The 17,086-nt window shown below is 44.5% G+C and overlaps 1 protein-coding gene across 1 annotated transcript in view; it reads left to right on the top strand.

The window, feature by feature from the left end:
* The window catches only part of HDAC8 (histone deacetylase 8), a 222,145-nt gene that overhangs the window by 83,489 nt on the left and 121,570 nt on the right, over positions 1-17,086 (top strand). The window contains exon 5 of the mRNA XM_069748671.1: positions 10,042-10,154. Coding sequence (XP_069604772.1) covers positions 10,042-10,154 — 113 coding nt within the window. The remainder of the gene's footprint in view (positions 1-10,041; positions 10,155-17,086) is intronic.

Raw genomic sequence — 17,086 nt, 5'->3', positions numbered from 1 at the left:
AGTGGCCCTTTTAGAAGAAAAGGTGCGGGGTCTGGAAGAAAGAATAGCAACTTTGAAACTCATCAAAGAGAATGAAGACTTTCTAGACAGAACAGAAGCATCTCTACTGGTCACAGAAGGTGCAAAAAGAGTCAGAGAACCTCCAAAAGCAGATGAGTGGAAGCATGTGACCAAAAGAAGCAAGAAGACCATGGAGAAATCACCAACCACACAACTGAAGAACCGATATCAAATCTTTGTAGAGGATGAAGATGGCACACCTAAGAATGAAGCAATACCAGCAAGCAAAAAAGAAAAGGGCACACAGCAACAAGTGACAGCAAAAAGTACAGCCAAGAAGCAACGAAGAGTGGTGGTGGTGGGAGACTCACTACTGAGAGGCACCGAAGCAGCCATCTGCAGACCGGACATAACTGCAAGAGAAGTATGCTGCCTTCCAGGTGCGATGATCAAGGATGTGACCGATAGGATACCAAAGCTCTTCAGCTCCAAGGACGTCCACCCATTTCTTCTGATACATGTTGGCACCAATGACACGGCAAGGAAGGACCTACCGACAATCTGCAAGGACTTTGAAGAGTTGGGGAAGAAAGTAAAGGAACTGGATGCACAGGTAGTTTTTTCTTCTATCCTTCCAGTAGACGGGCATGGCACCAGGAGATGGAACAGGATCCTTGATGCAAACAACTGGCTAAGACGATGGTGCAGACAACAAGGATTTGGATTCCTGGACCACGGTGTGAATTACTGGTATGATGGACTCCTCGCCAGAGACGGACTACACCTCAACAAACCTGGGAAACACACATTCGCCAGAAGACTCGCTACACTCATCAGGAGGGCGTTAAACTAGAAGAAGAGGGGACGGGAAGAAAAACATTAGACTCGAACAAAGACGACCCAGGAAAACATACTCAGAAGGGAGGTAAGAACATTTCTAAAACAATCCACAGTGAGGAGATTGGAACAAAACAAAATCCTCTAAACTGCATGCTCGCAAACGCCAGAAGCCTGACAAACAAGATGGAAGAACTAGAAGCAGAAATATCTACAGGTAACTTTGACATAGTGGGAATAACCGAGACATGGTTAGATGAAAGCTATGACTGGGCAGTTAACTTACAGGGTTACAGTCTGTTTAGAAAGGATCGTAAAAATCGGAGAGGAGGAGGGGTTTGTCTCTATGTAAAGTCTTGTCTAAAGTCCACTTTAAGGGAGGATATTAGCGAAGGGAATGAGGATGTCGAGTCCATATGGGTTGAAATTCATGGAGGGAAAAATGGTAACAAAATTCTCATTGGGGTCTGTTACAAACCCCCAAATATAACAGAAAGCATGGAAAGTCTACTTCTAAAGCAGATAGATGAAGCTGCAACCCATAATGAGGTCCTGGTTATGGGGGACTTTAACTACCCGGATATTAACTGGGAAACAGAAACCTGTGAAACCCATAAAGGCAACAGGTTTCTGCTAATAACCAAGAAAAATTATCTTTCACAATTGGTGCAGAATCCAACCAGAGGAGCAGCACTTTTAGACCTAATACTATCTAATAGACCTGACAGAATAACAAATCTGCAGGTGGTTGGGCATTTAGGAAATAGCGACCACAATATTGTGCAGTTTCACCTGTCTTTCACTAGGGGGACTTGTCAGGGAGTCACAAAAACATTGAACTTTAGGAAGGCAAAGTTTGAACAGCTTAGAGATGCCCTTAATCTGGTAGACTGGGACAATATCCTCAGAAATGAGAATACAGATAATAAATGGGAAATGTTTAAGAACATCCTAAATAGGCAGTGTAAGCGGTTTATACCTTGTGGGAATAAAAGGACTAGAAATAGGAAAAACCCAATGTGGCTAAACAAAGAAGTAAGACAGGCAATTAACAGTAAAAAGAAAGCATTTGCACTACTAAAGCAGGATGGCACCATTGAAGCTCTAAAAAACTATAGGGAGAAAAATACTTTATCTAAAAAACTAATTAAAGCTGCCAAAAAGGAAACAGAGAAGCACATTGCTAAGGAGAGTAAAACTAATCCCAAACTGTTCTTCAACTATATCAATAGTAAAAGAATAAAAACTGAAAATGTAGGCCCCTTAAAAAATAGTGAGGAAAGAATGGTTGTAGACGACGAGGAAAAAGCTAACATATTAAACACCTTCTTCTCCACGGTATTCACGGTGGAAAATGAAATGCTAGGTGAAATCCCAAGAAACAATGAAAACCCTATATTAAGGGTCACCAATCTAACCCAAGAAGAGGTGCGAAACCGGCTAAATAAGATTAAAATAGATAAATCTCCGGGTCCGGATGGCATACACCCACGAGTACTAAGAGAACTAAGTAATGTAATAGATAAACCATTATTTCTTATTTTTAGTGACTCTATAGCGACAGGGTCTGTTCCGCAGGACTGGCGCATAGCAAATGTGGTGCCAATATTCAAAAAGGGCTCTAAAAGTGAACCTGGAAATTATAGGCCAGTAAGTCTAACCTCTATTGTTGGTAAAATATTTGAAGGGTTTCTGAGGGATGTTATTCTGGATTATCTCAATGAGAATAACTGTTTAACTCCATATCAGCATGGGTTTATGAGAAATCGCTCCTGTCAAACCAATCTAATCAGTTTTTATGAAGAGGTAAGCTATAGACTGGACCACGGTGAGTCATTGGACGTGGTATATCTCGATTTTTCCAAAGCGTTTGATACCGTGCCGCACAAGAGGTTGGTACACAAAATGAGAATGCTTGGTCTGGGGGAAAATGTGTGTAAATGGGTTAGTAACTGGCTTAGTGATAGAAAGCAGAGGGTGGTTATAAATGGTATAGTCTCTAACTGGGTCGCTGTGACCAGTGGGGTACCGCAGGGGTCAGTATTGGGACCTGTTCTCTTCAACATATTCATTAATGATCTGGTAGAAGGTTTACACAGTAAAATATCGATATTTGCAGATGATACAAAACTATGTAAAGCAGTTAATACAAGAGAAGATAGTATTCTGCTACAGATGGATCTGGATAAGTTGGAAACTTGGGCTGAAAGGTGGCAGATGAGGTTTAACAATGATAAATGTAAGGTTATACACATGGGAAGAGGGAATCAATATCACCATTACACACTGAATGGGAAACCACTGGGTAAATCTGACAGGGAGAAGGACTTGGGGATCCTAGTTAATGATAAACTTACCTGGAGCAGCCAGTGCCAGGCAGCAGCTGCCAAGGCAAACAGGATCATGGGGTGCATTAAAAGAGGTCTGGATACACATGATGAGAGCATTATACTGCCTCTGTACAAATCCCTAGTTAGACCGCACATGGAGTACTGTGTCCAGTTTTGGGCACCGGTGCTCAAGAAGGATATAATGGAACTAGAGAGAGTACAAAGGAGGGCAACAAAATTAATAAAGGGGATGGGAGAACTACAATACCCAGATAGATTAGCGAAATTAGGATTATTTAGTCTAGAAAAAAGACGACTGAGGGGCGATCTAATAACCATGTATAAGTATATAAGGGGACAATACAAATATCTCGCTGAGGATCTGTTTATACCAAGGAAGGTGACGGGCACAAGGGGGCATTCTTTGCGTCTGGAGGAGAGAAGGTTTTTCCACCAACATAGAAGAGGATTCTTTACTGTTAGGGCAGTGAGAATCTGGAATTGCTTGCCTGAGGAGGTGGTGATGGCGAACTCAGTCGAGGGGTTCAAGAGAGGCCTGGATGTCTTCCTGGAGCAGAACAATATTGTATCATACAATTATTAGGTTCTGTAGAAGGACGTAGATCTGGGTACTTATTATGATGGAATATAGGCTGAACTGGATGGACAAATGTCTTTTTTCGGCCTTACTAACTATGTTACTATGTTACTATGATACTGCCTCTGTACAAATCCCTAGTTAGACCGCACATGGAGTACTGTGTCCAGTTTTGGGCACCGGTGCTCAGGAAGGATATAATGGAACTAGAGAGAGTACAAAGGAGGGCAACAAAATTAATAAAGGGGATGGGAGAACTACAATACCCAGATAGATTAGCGAAATTAGGATTATTTAGTCTAGAAAAAAGACGACTGAGGGGCGATCTAATAACCATGTATAAGTATATAAGGGGACAATACAAATATCTCGCTGAGGATCTGTTTATACCAAGGAAGGTGACGGGCACAAGGGGGCATTCTTTGCGTCTGGAGGAGAGAAGGTTTTTCCACCAACATAGAAGAGGATTCTTTACTGTTAGGGCAGTGAGAATCTGGAATTGCTTGCCTGAGGAGGTGGTGATGGCGAACTCAGTCGAGGGGTTCAAGAGAGGCCTGGATGTCTTCCTGGAGCAGAACAATATTGTATCATACAATTATTAGGTTCTGTAGAAGGACGTAGATCTGGGTATTTATTATGATGGAATATAGGCTGAACTGGATGGACAAATGTCTTTTTTCGGCCTTACTAACTATGTTACTATGTTACTATGTTACCATAAATAGAATAGTTTGTAATTTTTTTGGGGTTTCTTTTTCTTACAGATTTCTGGCAACCGGAGAGAGTTTATCATCCCTCCATTTCCAATACCGGCTTTGAATATCCACCCTGTCCGGAATAGTTGCGGACACCTGCCGGGCTTTGTGGAATGTACTCCGGGATGAGTTTATACCCCTACCCACCGCGGACATGTGGCTTGAAATTGCGGGAAAATTCTGGAGTGTGTGTGATTTCCCCAACTGTTTAGGAGCGGTGGATGGAAAGCACATCTGCGTTATCAAACCAGCCAGAACAGGATCGGAGTACTTCAACTATAAAAAATGTTTTTCTGTTGTGCTCATGGCAATAGCTGATGCGAACTGTCGCTTCATCGCCGTGGACATTGGAGTTTTTGCCATGGCAATGATTCCCAGACTTTCAAGAACTCTGATATGGGCTGCCGTGTGTATGGCAAAAATTTAAATTTTCCCCCGCCACAACCTCTCCCCAACACTCAAGGTCCACCTCTGCCATTCGTTATGGTTGGGGATGAGGCCTTCCAGATCTGTGAAAACCTACTGAAGCCCTATTCCAGTCAGGACTTGAACCACACTAGAAGGATCTTTAACTACAGACTGACCAGGGCCCGAAGAACAGTAGAGTGTTCCTTTAGCATTCTGGTCGCTAAATGGCGCATTCTTGCATCAGCCATAAATCTAAAAGTGGAAACAGTCGACGAGGTGGTCAAAGCCTGTGTGGTTCTGCACAGTTATATAATGGCTAAGGAGCAACCCAACATTGAACTGGATGAACCAGTTGCACACCTACTGCCCGATTTCCAGCATCACCCGCTGCGTTCAACTGCAGCCGTTGGTCACATGCGGGACCAATTTGCTGCCTTTTTCGATCAGATATTGGACGTGTCATGGCAGGACAATGTTGTGTAAATGTCCTGTTGTAATTAGATCTGTACCACTAATTTTCTGAAATGATGATAACATTTCTCATTAATAAACTTTAGTTTTGGTTGTGTTGACCGTGACTCCTATATTTTTCCTCTACAAACCAAGGCTGTCCTAAAACTAGCAGTATTTGGTCTGTATTTAATATCAGTATTTGTAATCCAAAACCAGGAGTGGGTGATAAAGGCAGAGGTGCTAGTTATTATGTTAATATCATAATTTACCTCTAATTGTTCCACTCCTTGTTTTGGCTTACAAATACTGATATAGAACACTGACCACATACTGCTTGTGTTATGGCAGCCATGTTGCTTTAAGCTTGGTGACGTCATTGCGTCCTGATTCTGTTCTGCTGTATCCATTGGACACAGACTGAAGAGACAATGTCACATTAAAGAGATCTATACTCATCAAGTCAGGTGTCAGAAATAAAGAATTCATGATAAACATATACAGGCTCATGAATTCACTATTTCTGACACCTGTACAGGTGAGCATTGATATGCCGAGTGTGATCACCATCATCCCTTCAATTTGTGTGTAATAGATTATGTACACAGAAGAGAAAATGGAGGTTATACAAAGCAGTTCTCTACTCACCAGGTCAGGTGTCTTAATTACTGAACAGGTCAGGTGTCAACAAACTCATTAGAGTTCTGCCCTGTATTTCCGCCATTTTCTCTTCAGACTGCAACACTAGTCACAGACTAAGCAGAAAGAAGAGATTATGGAGATAATACATCTATTTTTTTTTTTGGCCTACCTCATATCTTTATACTAAAGACACACAAAGCTGCAGTCTTTTTTTATAACTACTGGAGATATGATGTGGCCCAAAAATTAAGTGTGTGACAAAGTTTCTTATAGACACAATAAACCAAACATAATTGGGGCAAATCAAATTGTATTTATTTTTTAACAACCAAAAAAATGTATTTCACATAAGGAAGAAAAGCAGCCGCACTCACCAATCTTCAGTGCAGGAATTTCTTTATTGCATGGTTATCTTCACGGCACAGGGGTGTTTACACAAAAGGAGTGTGGAAGCTAAACGACGGCCATTTCGCGCTGCTACGACGCTTCAACGTTGAAGCGCTGTAGCAGCGCGAAACGGCCGTCGTTTAACCCATAAACCCGTTGAAGCGCCGTAGCAGCGCGAAACGGCCGTCGTTTAGCTGCCACACTCCTTTTGTGTAAACACCCCCGTGCCGTGAAGATAACCATGCAATAAAAAAATTCCTGCACTGAAGATTGGTGAGTGCGGCTGCTTTTCTTCCTTATGTGATTTATGTCAGCATTCCTTCTGGAGCCGCCACCCGATATCAGCTGGCCAGCTCACGCTGATGAGCCGGAGTGTTTGCAGAGTGCAGAGCTGGTGGTGCGGTCAGCTGTTTTCTTTGTGAAGTGAAAAAAATGTATTTAACTGCGTCGGCTTGGGGTAGAGTGATGTAAACGGAAGGTGTTAAGAACTGAGGCCTGGCTAACCATGGACGACGCAGAGGTGACAGGAGAAGGGGCAATGAAACTAGTGGGGTCTGGTAGTTCGAGGATGGGGTTTGACACATGAGGCTTGAGACGCACTGGAAAGGTGAGACAAACCTAACGTTACAGACACATTGGGAGGTGAAGGGGGAGCAATGCTAAGAGTCCTCTGTTTTTTTTTTTTTACTTTGCCGGGTTCTGGGAGGTATTGGTGGGCTCATATGGCATGGCGTGGTGGTGGGTGACCTGTCAGGGTGCTCGTAGAGCGTGCAGCCATGCCAGAGTCCATAGTGCTCATAGTGTGCAGCCATGCCAGAGTCCATAGCGCTTGTAGAGCGGAAGGCCATGCCAGGGTCCTGCTGCATCGTGGTGGTGGCGGTACGGAAGGCCATGCCAGGGTCCTGCTGCATCGTGGTGGTGGCGGTAGGAAGGCCATGCCAGGGTCCTGCTGCATCGTGGTGGCGGTACGGAAGGCCATGCCAGGGTCCTGCTGCATCGTGGTGGTGGCAGGAAGGAAGACTATGCCAGGGTCCTGCTGCTTCGTGGTGGTGGCGGTACAGAAGGCCATGCCAGGGTCCTGCTGCATCGTGGTGGTGGCGGTACGGAAGGCCATGCCAGGGTCCTGCTGCATCGTGGTGGTGGCGGTACGGAAGGCCATGCCAGGGTCCTGCTGCATTGTGGTGGTGGCGGTACGGAAGGCCATGCCAGGGTCCTGCTGCATCGTGGTGGTGGCGGTATGGAAGGCCATGCTAGGGTCCTGCTGCATCGTGGTGTCAGTGGAGGAGGTCCAAGCAGGAGCAGCGGTTGTCATGGTGGTGGCGGTGGGATGTCCAACTGCACTCGGCATGGTGCTGGCGCTGTAGTGGTGTCCGGCTGTGGAAGGAATTGAGGTGGCCGTGCAGTGGTATGCAGCAGAGGTCGGCATTGAGGTTAATCGTGACAGTAACGGCACAGTTGGGTATGCCGACACTGTCTGCTGGAAATACCGACTCTGCTGCATAGCCTGCACGTAAGCAGCATTGCAAGCCTGCAATGCGCTAAGCTGGAGATCAGGAGTAATGTGTTCCGACATGCCCTGCTCAATTTGGTTAAAAAAATGATGTGCTGGCCTCTGGAGGTCGGCTTTCACTTGATCAAGGCTTTTGGTGACCTCCTAGATATGTGCATTCAAGAGGCTATGTGAAACATTCATTCGGTCACCCAAAGCCTTGATTGCTTCTTGTAAAACCAAGCTCAAGTGCAAAAACTCGGGCACGAGTGACCTGTCCGAAGCCCTCTGCTGCTGCCGGGAGGAGCCCCCCAAAAAAGGGGCAGTGGAAGAGGACTGCGAAAGGGGAAGACCTGATGGACCAGCTCCCTGGTCTCCAGTTAGTGTGGAAGGCCCACCTGCTGCTGCGCTGCTGGATGGCTGGGACGGGTCCGCGGCTGTCTGATGTAGGGCAGCTCCAGAACCTGGGCCAACAGTAGTGCTCCATGTGCTGTGAAAAAAGGAAGAAAAAAAATACCAAAAAATAACCAGACGCAAAATCCTGTGGAATATAAAAACACAGATTATGGCAATACAATGCAACCTAATGCACGTGATAAATACTTACGTTCTCTGGGCAAGGACCAGTCTTAAAAATGCCAGAACACGATGGTATTTATATCTTCGGATCCTTGCTCCTGAACCACTGGGAACACGGCTCTCTTGACGCAGGTCCTTGTTGAAGCGGTCCTTCTTCGAACGCCACGGTGTTTTGACTTTGGCCACTGTTAAAAAAAAAACAAAACAAAAACATTATGGTCAGAAAATTGACTTTTTGCCGTGCTCACACAACTGTGTGTGATGACAGAAACTCCTGAGAGTTTTTCATCACACACAGTCGAGTGAGCACGGCCAAGGACTCTGCTGCTTCATACTGCAGTGCAATACTTACCAAATGCACTTCTGACCCGAGTCGGGGCGTTGTCCCAGCCATCCCACATCTCTTTGGCCACCTCATTCCATAGGCGCCACATTGTGACGTTGTTTGAGTGCAGTGTATCCCAGGTGGCCCACAACGGGACTCGCTCCTGGACCAGGGAGATGGTCATTCTCAATTAGATCATCCTCCCGTTGTGGAACCTAAAAATTAAATAAAGTCTTTAAAGTTTGGTCAATTAACATAAGGAAAATAAAGAAAAAAGATGCTGAGAAATGGTATGAATAGGAAAGTCAACATACAAAAGGATTCCAGAACAAAAAAAGAAATACGAATGGAAAGAAAGGAAGATTCAAGAATATTGCACTGAGGATACATAAAACAGTCAGCCTTGTATACGTACCCGCTGCCGTCTTTCAACGCGACCTTGACTCCGCTGCTCCTGCCCTGTCTGTGCCGCAGATGAAGACGAGCTCTAAAAAAAAATGAAAAACAAACATTGTCCCATGTGTGGATGTGACAGTGAATACTTACCAATCGGACGAGGCAAGTACTCACCTCACTGACATGCTCGACTCCCGACGGCCCAGGAAGAAACTCCTCATGAGAAGAAGCTGAAGAAGACATTCTGATGCATGTAGAAAGAAAGAAATGGCAGAAATTAGGACATGGAGAGACAGAAAATAGAAAATAAAGGCATTGGCTAGGATATACTCACATTGTTCAGTCTGGTTTCCTCCAAGGTGCTTGTGTCTGTCTGCTCTGCTTCAGTGTCTGCTGAGTAGTGACCTGCAAATGTCCACTACCTCCCTTCATCACCTACTATGTGGGGGGTGGCTTATCAGTGTTTAGACATGTTTTTCTCTTGTGAAACGCATGCGTTCACGAACGCAATGCGTTTTTTTGTCGCAAACCTTGCGCAATCGACTGCATGCGTTTCCAGGCGGCAAATTGACGCCTCTAAAAATTACTACATGTTGCATTTCCACGCCAAGCCACAAACGACGAAACATCGTCAAACGCGGCAAAACGCGAACAATCACAAACGCATGCGTCCCTAATGTTAAATATAGGAATACACAACACATGCGGATATATGTGGTAGAAACGCTGCTGACACAAACGCAAATGTGAAACCAGCCTTAGTTTTTAGCCCCATTTGCGAAAAAAAAAATATAAGTCTCTGATAACCCTCTGAGCTTTGATATTTTCTCTTTCCTTTTTCTCAGGGATGAAGCCTCTGGATTCTGTTACGTGAATGATGCTGTTTTAGGCATTTTGAAACTTCGGCAAAAATATGACAGAGTGCTTTATATTGATCTGGACTTGCACCATGGAGACGGTAAAAAGTTTTACTATTAGGTTTGTTTAAACTGATACGTTTCCATCTTTTGACATTTTACTCTCATATATTTAACCCCTTTGCCACCTGAGACGTATCCATACGTCCCTGTGACCTGGGACATATGGATACGTCTCGGCAATTTTGCGCACACAGGCTGTGCGCGTGTGATCGCCGCCAGGTGACAACCCGCACTCAGTGCCAGAAGCGGTCCCACACTGCTCCCGTCACTTTAACCCCCTAGATGCTGCGATTGAACTCAATCACAGCATTTCAGGAGCTAGCACAGGGAAGAAAGCCCCTCTGCCCTTGCACCAGATACCCTGCTGGGTCCCGATCATTGCCATGGTGACCTGATGTCATCATGATGACTTCCGGGTCACCAGAGCTAGCAAAGTTGCTTGATCATGCTCAGACCATGATCAGCAAGTTTGTCTATCAGTGTAGCGCTGACCGCTTACATGGCATAGGAATGCTACAAAGTGGGACAAAGCAGAAAAGTTAAAAAATAAAGTTTGAACAAAATTTTAAATAATTATAATAATAAAATCTAAATATATTGTACTCATGAATAAATATTTTATGAAAAAAACATAAATAAAAGTATACATTTTTGGTATCAACGTGTCCAGTATGACTCAAGCTATAAAACTGTCCCACTAGTTAATCCCTATAGTGAACACCATAAAAAAATAAAAAGTAAGTAATGTAATAGACACGCCATTATTTCTTATATTTAGGGACAGGAGTGGTGCATAGCAAATGTGGTGCCAATATTCAAAAAGGGCTCTAAAAGTGAACCTGGAAATTATAGGCCAGGAAGTCTAACCTCTATTGTTGGTAAAATATTTGAAGGTTTTCTGAAGGATGTTATTCTGGATTATCTCAATGAGAATAACTGTTTAACTCAATATCAGCATGGGTTTATGAGAAATCACTCCTGTCAAACCAGTCTAATCAGTTTTTATGAAGAGGTAAGCTATAGACTGGACTAAGGGGAGTCATTAGATGTGGTATATCTTGATTTTTCCAAAGCGTTTGTTACCGTGCCACACAAGAGGTTGGTACACAAAATGAGAATGCTGGGTCTGGGGGGAAATGTGTGTAAATGGGTAAGTAACTGGCTTAGTGGAAGAAAGCAGAGGGTGGTTATAAATGGTATATTCTCTAACTGGGTTGCTGTGACCAGTGGGGTACCGCAGGGGTCGGTATTGGGACCTATTTTCTTCATCATATTTATTGACGATCTGGTAGAAGGTTTACACAGTAAAATATCGATATTTGCAGATGATGCAAAACTATGTAAAACAGTCAATACAAGTGAAGATAGTATTCTGCCACAGATGGATCTGGATAAGTTGGAAACTTGGGCCGAGAGGTGGCAGATGAGGTTTAACAATGATAAATGTAAGGTTATTCACATGGAAGAAGAAGTCAATATCACCATTACACACTGAACAGGAAACCACTGGGTAAATCTGACAGGGAGAAGGACTTGGGGATCCTAGTTATTGATAAACTTACCTGGAGCAGCCAGTGCCAGGCAGCAGCTGCCAAGGCAAACAGGATCATGGGGTGCATTAAAAGAGGTCTGGATACACATGGTGAGAGCATTATACTACCTCTGTACAAATCCCTGGCTAGACCCCACATGGAGTATTGTGTACAGTTTTGGGCACTGGTGCTCATGAAGGATATAATGGAACTAGATCGAGTACAAAGGAGGGCAACAAAATTAATAAAGGGGATGGGGGATCTACAATACCCAGAGAGATTAGCAAAATTAGGATTACTTAGTCTACAACAAAGACGACTGAGGGGCGATCTAATAACCATGTATAAGTATATAAGGGGACAATACAAATATTTCTCCGAGGATCTGTTAATACCAGGGGTGGGGAACCTCCTGTGGCTTTTCATGCGGCCCGTGGGAAGGTCCCCGGAGTCCGGAATGCCCTGGCAGCAGCCGCATCCTGACGTCTGCCGGCCCTTTAACTCCAAGTGCATGCAGCGTTCATCACAGAACACTGCCTGCCCTGCACATGAATGATGTCATCCGGGTGGGCAGGGTTAGCGCTGAGGTGAGTGGGGTTAGCGCCAGAGTGGGCGGGGTTCACGCCGAATGCTCTCCCATCCACCAGTCCCGGAAGAGGATCTGCTGCCAGAGAGTCCAGAGAGATCTCTATGCTGGTAGCTCTGTGTCTGCAGGTGATCTGTGCCCCTCAGCTATGTACCCACTGTGATTTCTGTGCCCCCCTCGCTATGTGCCGCAATTTGATCTCTTTGCTCCCACAACTATAAGCCCCTGTGATCTCTGTGCCTCCCAGCTACGTGCCCCCATGTCATATCTGTGCCCCTCCTGTGATCCCTGTGCCCCCCAGCTATGTGCCCCCTGTGATCTCTGTGCCTCCCAGCTACGTGCCCCCATGTCATCTCTGTGCCTCTCCTGCGATCCCTGTGCCCCCCAGCTATGTGCCCCAATATGATTTATTTACTCCACCAACTATAAGCCCTCTGTGATCTGTGTCTCCGAGCTATCTGCCCCCATGTCATTTCTGTGCCCCTCCTGCGATCCCTGTGCCCCGGCTATGTGCCCCAATATTCTCTTTGCTCCCCCAACTGTAAGCCCCCTGTGATCTGTGCCTCCCAGCTATGTGCCCCCATGTCATCTCTGTGCCCTTCCTGTGATCCCTGTGTCCCTCAGCTATGTGCCCCCTGTTATCTATGTGCCCCCCTTCTATGTGCCCCAATATGATCACTTTGCTCCCCAACTACAAGCCCCCTGTGATCTCTGTGCCTCCCAGCTATGTGCCCCTGTGATTTCTGTGCCCCCCCAGTGATCCCTGTTCCCCCTGTGATCTCACTGCCCCAGCAGCTGTATGCCCCTGTGATTTCTGTGCCCCCTGTTGTCTCTGTTCCCTTGTGACCTCTCTGCCCCTCCAGCTATATGCCCCCTGTGATCTGTGCCTCCAACTATGTACCCCCTATGATCTGTCCCCCCTGTGATTTCTGTGCCTTCCAGCTATATGCCCCCCTCTGATCTCCATGCCCCCCAGCTTTGTGCCCCTCTGTGATCTGTTATCCCTGTGTCCCCTGCTATGTATCCCCTGCAATATTTGTGCTCCCATGTGATCTGTGCCCCCTGTGATCTGTCCCCTCCTGCTGTGTGCCCCCCAGCTACGTGCCCTCCTTTAATCTTTGTGCCCCCTGTGATTTCTCTGCTCTCCAGCTATATGCCCCCCTTGATCTGTGCCCCCCAGCTATGTGCATCCCCGTGATCCCTGTGCCCCCTGCTATGCACTCCCTGTGATATTTCTGCTCCCATGTGATCTGTGCCCTCCTTTGATCATTGTGCCCCTCCTGTGATTTCTGTGCCCCTCTGTGATCTTCGTGCCACTCCTGGAAAAGCAGCTGCGAGAAGCAACATGATCAATATCCCCTGACATCACAGCTGCACCAAAGAGAAGCAGCTCCAGCCGTCACATTAACGGTGAGTTACCGTAATTAATTGTTTGACTAAATATACCGGGGTAATTTTCAAGGTGATCATTTTTATGTGGCCCCCGGATGATGGTAGAAATTTCCAAATGGCCCCCGGCTGGAAAAAAGGTTCCCCACCCCTGATTTACACCAAGGAAGGTGACGATCACAAGGGGGCATTCTCTACATCTGGAGGAGAGAAGGTTTTTCCACCAACATAGAAGAGGATTCTTTACTGTTAGGGCAGTGAGAATCTGGAATTCCTTACCTGAGGAGGTGGTGATGGCGAACTCAGTCGAGGGGCTCAATATTGTATCTTAGTTATTAGGTTCTTTAGAAGGAAGTAGATCTGGGGATTTAGTCGGACGGAATATAGGCTGAACTGAATGGACAGATGTCTTTTTTTCGGCCGTGCTTACTGTGTTACTCTGAAAAAAACAAGACAAAAACAATGCTTTATTATCATACTGCCGAACAAAAAGTGGAATAAAGGTCAAAAAGACGGATATAAATAAACATGGTACCACTGAAAACGTCATCTTGGCCCGCAAAAAACAAGCCGTCATACAGCACAATCAGCGGAAAAAAGTTATCGCTCTCAGAATAAAATGATGCAAAAATAATAATTTTTTTCTATAAAATAGTTTTGGTGTCAAAGCGCCAACAGATAAAAAAAAAAAAAATGGTCTTGCTTAACTCATACTGACCTGAAGAATAAAACAAAATTTTACCACACACTGAACGGCATAATCCCTGCCCAATGAACCCAATGAACCCAACCCAATGTACCCAATGAACAAAATTCCTGAATTTCTTGTTTTTGTTAATTTTTTTCTCCCAAAAATTGGAATGGAAAGCATTTAAAAAAGACGTGTCTAAAAATGGTACTAATAAAAAAAAAAATAAATAAAGTCAACTCATCCCGCAAAAAAACCAAAAAAAAACCTCACGTGACTGTCGGCCAAAATATTAAAAAATTATAGGTCTCAAAATATGACGATGCCAAAAATTGTTTTTGCAATAAAAAGCGTCTTTTAGTGTGTGACAGCTGCCAAACATAAAAACCTGATATAAGTCTGGTATCCCTCTAATCGCACCGACCCGAAGCATAGTTGTCTAATCACTTACACCACATGAGGAATGGCATAAAAAATAATTAAAACCAATTCTTCACTTGCTGTTGCTTTGTTTCTTCTTCTTCTTTGTCAGCCACAGTTTTGTGCACTTCTGAAAAGGACACCGCTGAACAGAGGCCAGACCTCTGTCTAGAGTAACTCTACTGCCTGATTATAGTGAATGGATCTCTCAGGGGGTTTGCATGCCTCCAGAAGCATGGGCTGAGCATAACGTACTGACTGGTGACTACAAGGTACTGGTCACTTCAATGACAGTTTGCCATTTTTAAACGACAACATTCATTGCTGCTTGTTTCTGGAAAACACATGAAGTCAAAATAGTCACTACACCTGTAGAGAAATTCCCCAATGGGTATAATTTCTTCACTGCCCAATGGTATAAAATTTTGTGACACACCTGTGGTGTCAATATGATCACTGCACCCCTAGATGAATTCATTGAGAGGTATAGTTGGTAAAATGGGGTCATTTATGGGGGATTCTGCTGTTCTGGCACCTCAGGGGCTCTGCCAGTGGGTCATGGCACCGGCAAACCATAACAGTAAAATTTGGTGCTCCTTACCTTCTGAGCTCTGAGCTGAATTTACTGGGGAGTTTAGTTTGTAAAATGAATTCACGTATAGGGGGATTTTGCTTTTTGGCACCTCAGGAGGCTCTTCCAATATGACATGGCACTCTCAAACCATTCCAGCAAAATCTGAACTACAATATGGTGCCTCTTCCCTTTTGAGCTTTGCCCTGTGCCTCAAAAGCTGTATTTCCCCACATATAGGGTATCGGCATACTCAGGAGAAATTGCACGACAAATTGTATGGTGCCATTTCTCCTGTTACCCTTGTGAAAATATGAAAATAATAAAAATTGTGGCTAAAATAACATTTTTGTGCGGAAAATGTAACATAGTAACATGGTTATTAAGGTTGAAGGAAGACTTTAAGTCCATCTAGTTCAACCCATAGCCTAACCTAACATGCCCTAACATGTTGATCCAGAAGAAGGCAAAAAAAAAACCCATGTGGCAAAGAGTAAGCTCCACATTGAGGGAAAAAATTCCTTCCCGACTCCACATATGGCAATCAGACTAGTTTCCTGGATCAACGCCCTATCAAGGAATCTAGTGTATATACCCTGCAACATTATACTTTTCAAGAAAGGTATCCAATCCCCTCTTAAATTTAAGTAATGAATCACTCATTACAGCATCATACGGCAGAGAGTTCCATAGTCTCACTGCTCTTACAGTAAAGAACCTGCATCTGTTATTATGCCTAAACCTTCTTTCCTCCAGACGTAGAGGATGCCCCCTTGTCCTTGTCTCAGGTCTATGATTAAAAAGATCATCAGAAAGGTCTTTGTACTGTCCCCTCATATATTTATACATTAAAATAATATCACCCCTTATTCTTCGTTTTTCCAAACTAAATAGCCCCAAGTGTAATAACCTTTCTTGGTATTGCAGACCCCCCAGTCCTCTAATAACCTTGGTCGCTCTTCTCTGCACCCGCTCCAGTTCAGCTATGTCTTTCTTATACACCGGAGCCCAGAACTGTGCACAGTATTCTAAGTGTGGTCGCACTAGTGACTTGTATAGAGATAAAATTATGTTCTCCTCATGAGCATCTATGCCTCTTTTAATGCATCCCATTATTTTATTTGCCTTTGTAGCAGCTGCCTGACACTGGCCACTGAATATGAGTTTGTCATCCACCCATACTCCCAGGTCTTTTTCATTGACGGCTTTGCCCAGAGTTTTAGAATTAAGCGCATAGTTATACATCTTATTACTTCTACCCAAGTGCATGACCTTACATTTATCCCCATTAAAGCTCATTTGCCATTTATCAGCCCAAGCTTCTAGTTTACATAAATCATCCTGTAATATAAAATTGTCCTCCGTATTGATTACCCTGCAGAGTTTAGTGTCATCTGCAAATATTGAAATTCCACTCTATGCCCCCTACAAGGTCATTAATAAATATGTTAAAAAGAAGAGGGCCCAATACTGACCCCTGTGGTACCCAACTGCTAACCGCGACCCAGTCCGAGTGTACTCCATTAATAACCACCCTTGGTTTCCTATCCCTGAGCCAGCTCTTAACCCACTTACACATATTTTCCCCTATCACCATTATTCTCATTTTATGTATCAACCTTTTGTGTGGCACCGTATCAAAAGCTTTTGAAAAGTCCATATACACTACGTCCACTGCGTTCCCTTGGTCCAGTCTGGAACTTACCTCTTCATAGAAATTGATCAGGGGAAGGCAGCCTAAACAACCAGACAATGGATCCCCAGAGAAACACCGTACAGGGGAT

This window comes from Ranitomeya imitator, chromosome 2, assembly GCF_032444005.1.
Source record: "Ranitomeya imitator isolate aRanImi1 chromosome 2, aRanImi1.pri, whole genome shotgun sequence".
Classification (NCBI taxonomy): Eukaryota; Metazoa; Chordata; class Amphibia; order Anura; family Dendrobatidae; genus Ranitomeya; species Ranitomeya imitator.
The sequence above is the reverse complement of the archived record's forward strand: the minus strand, read 5'-3'. Positions and strand labels throughout refer to the sequence as shown.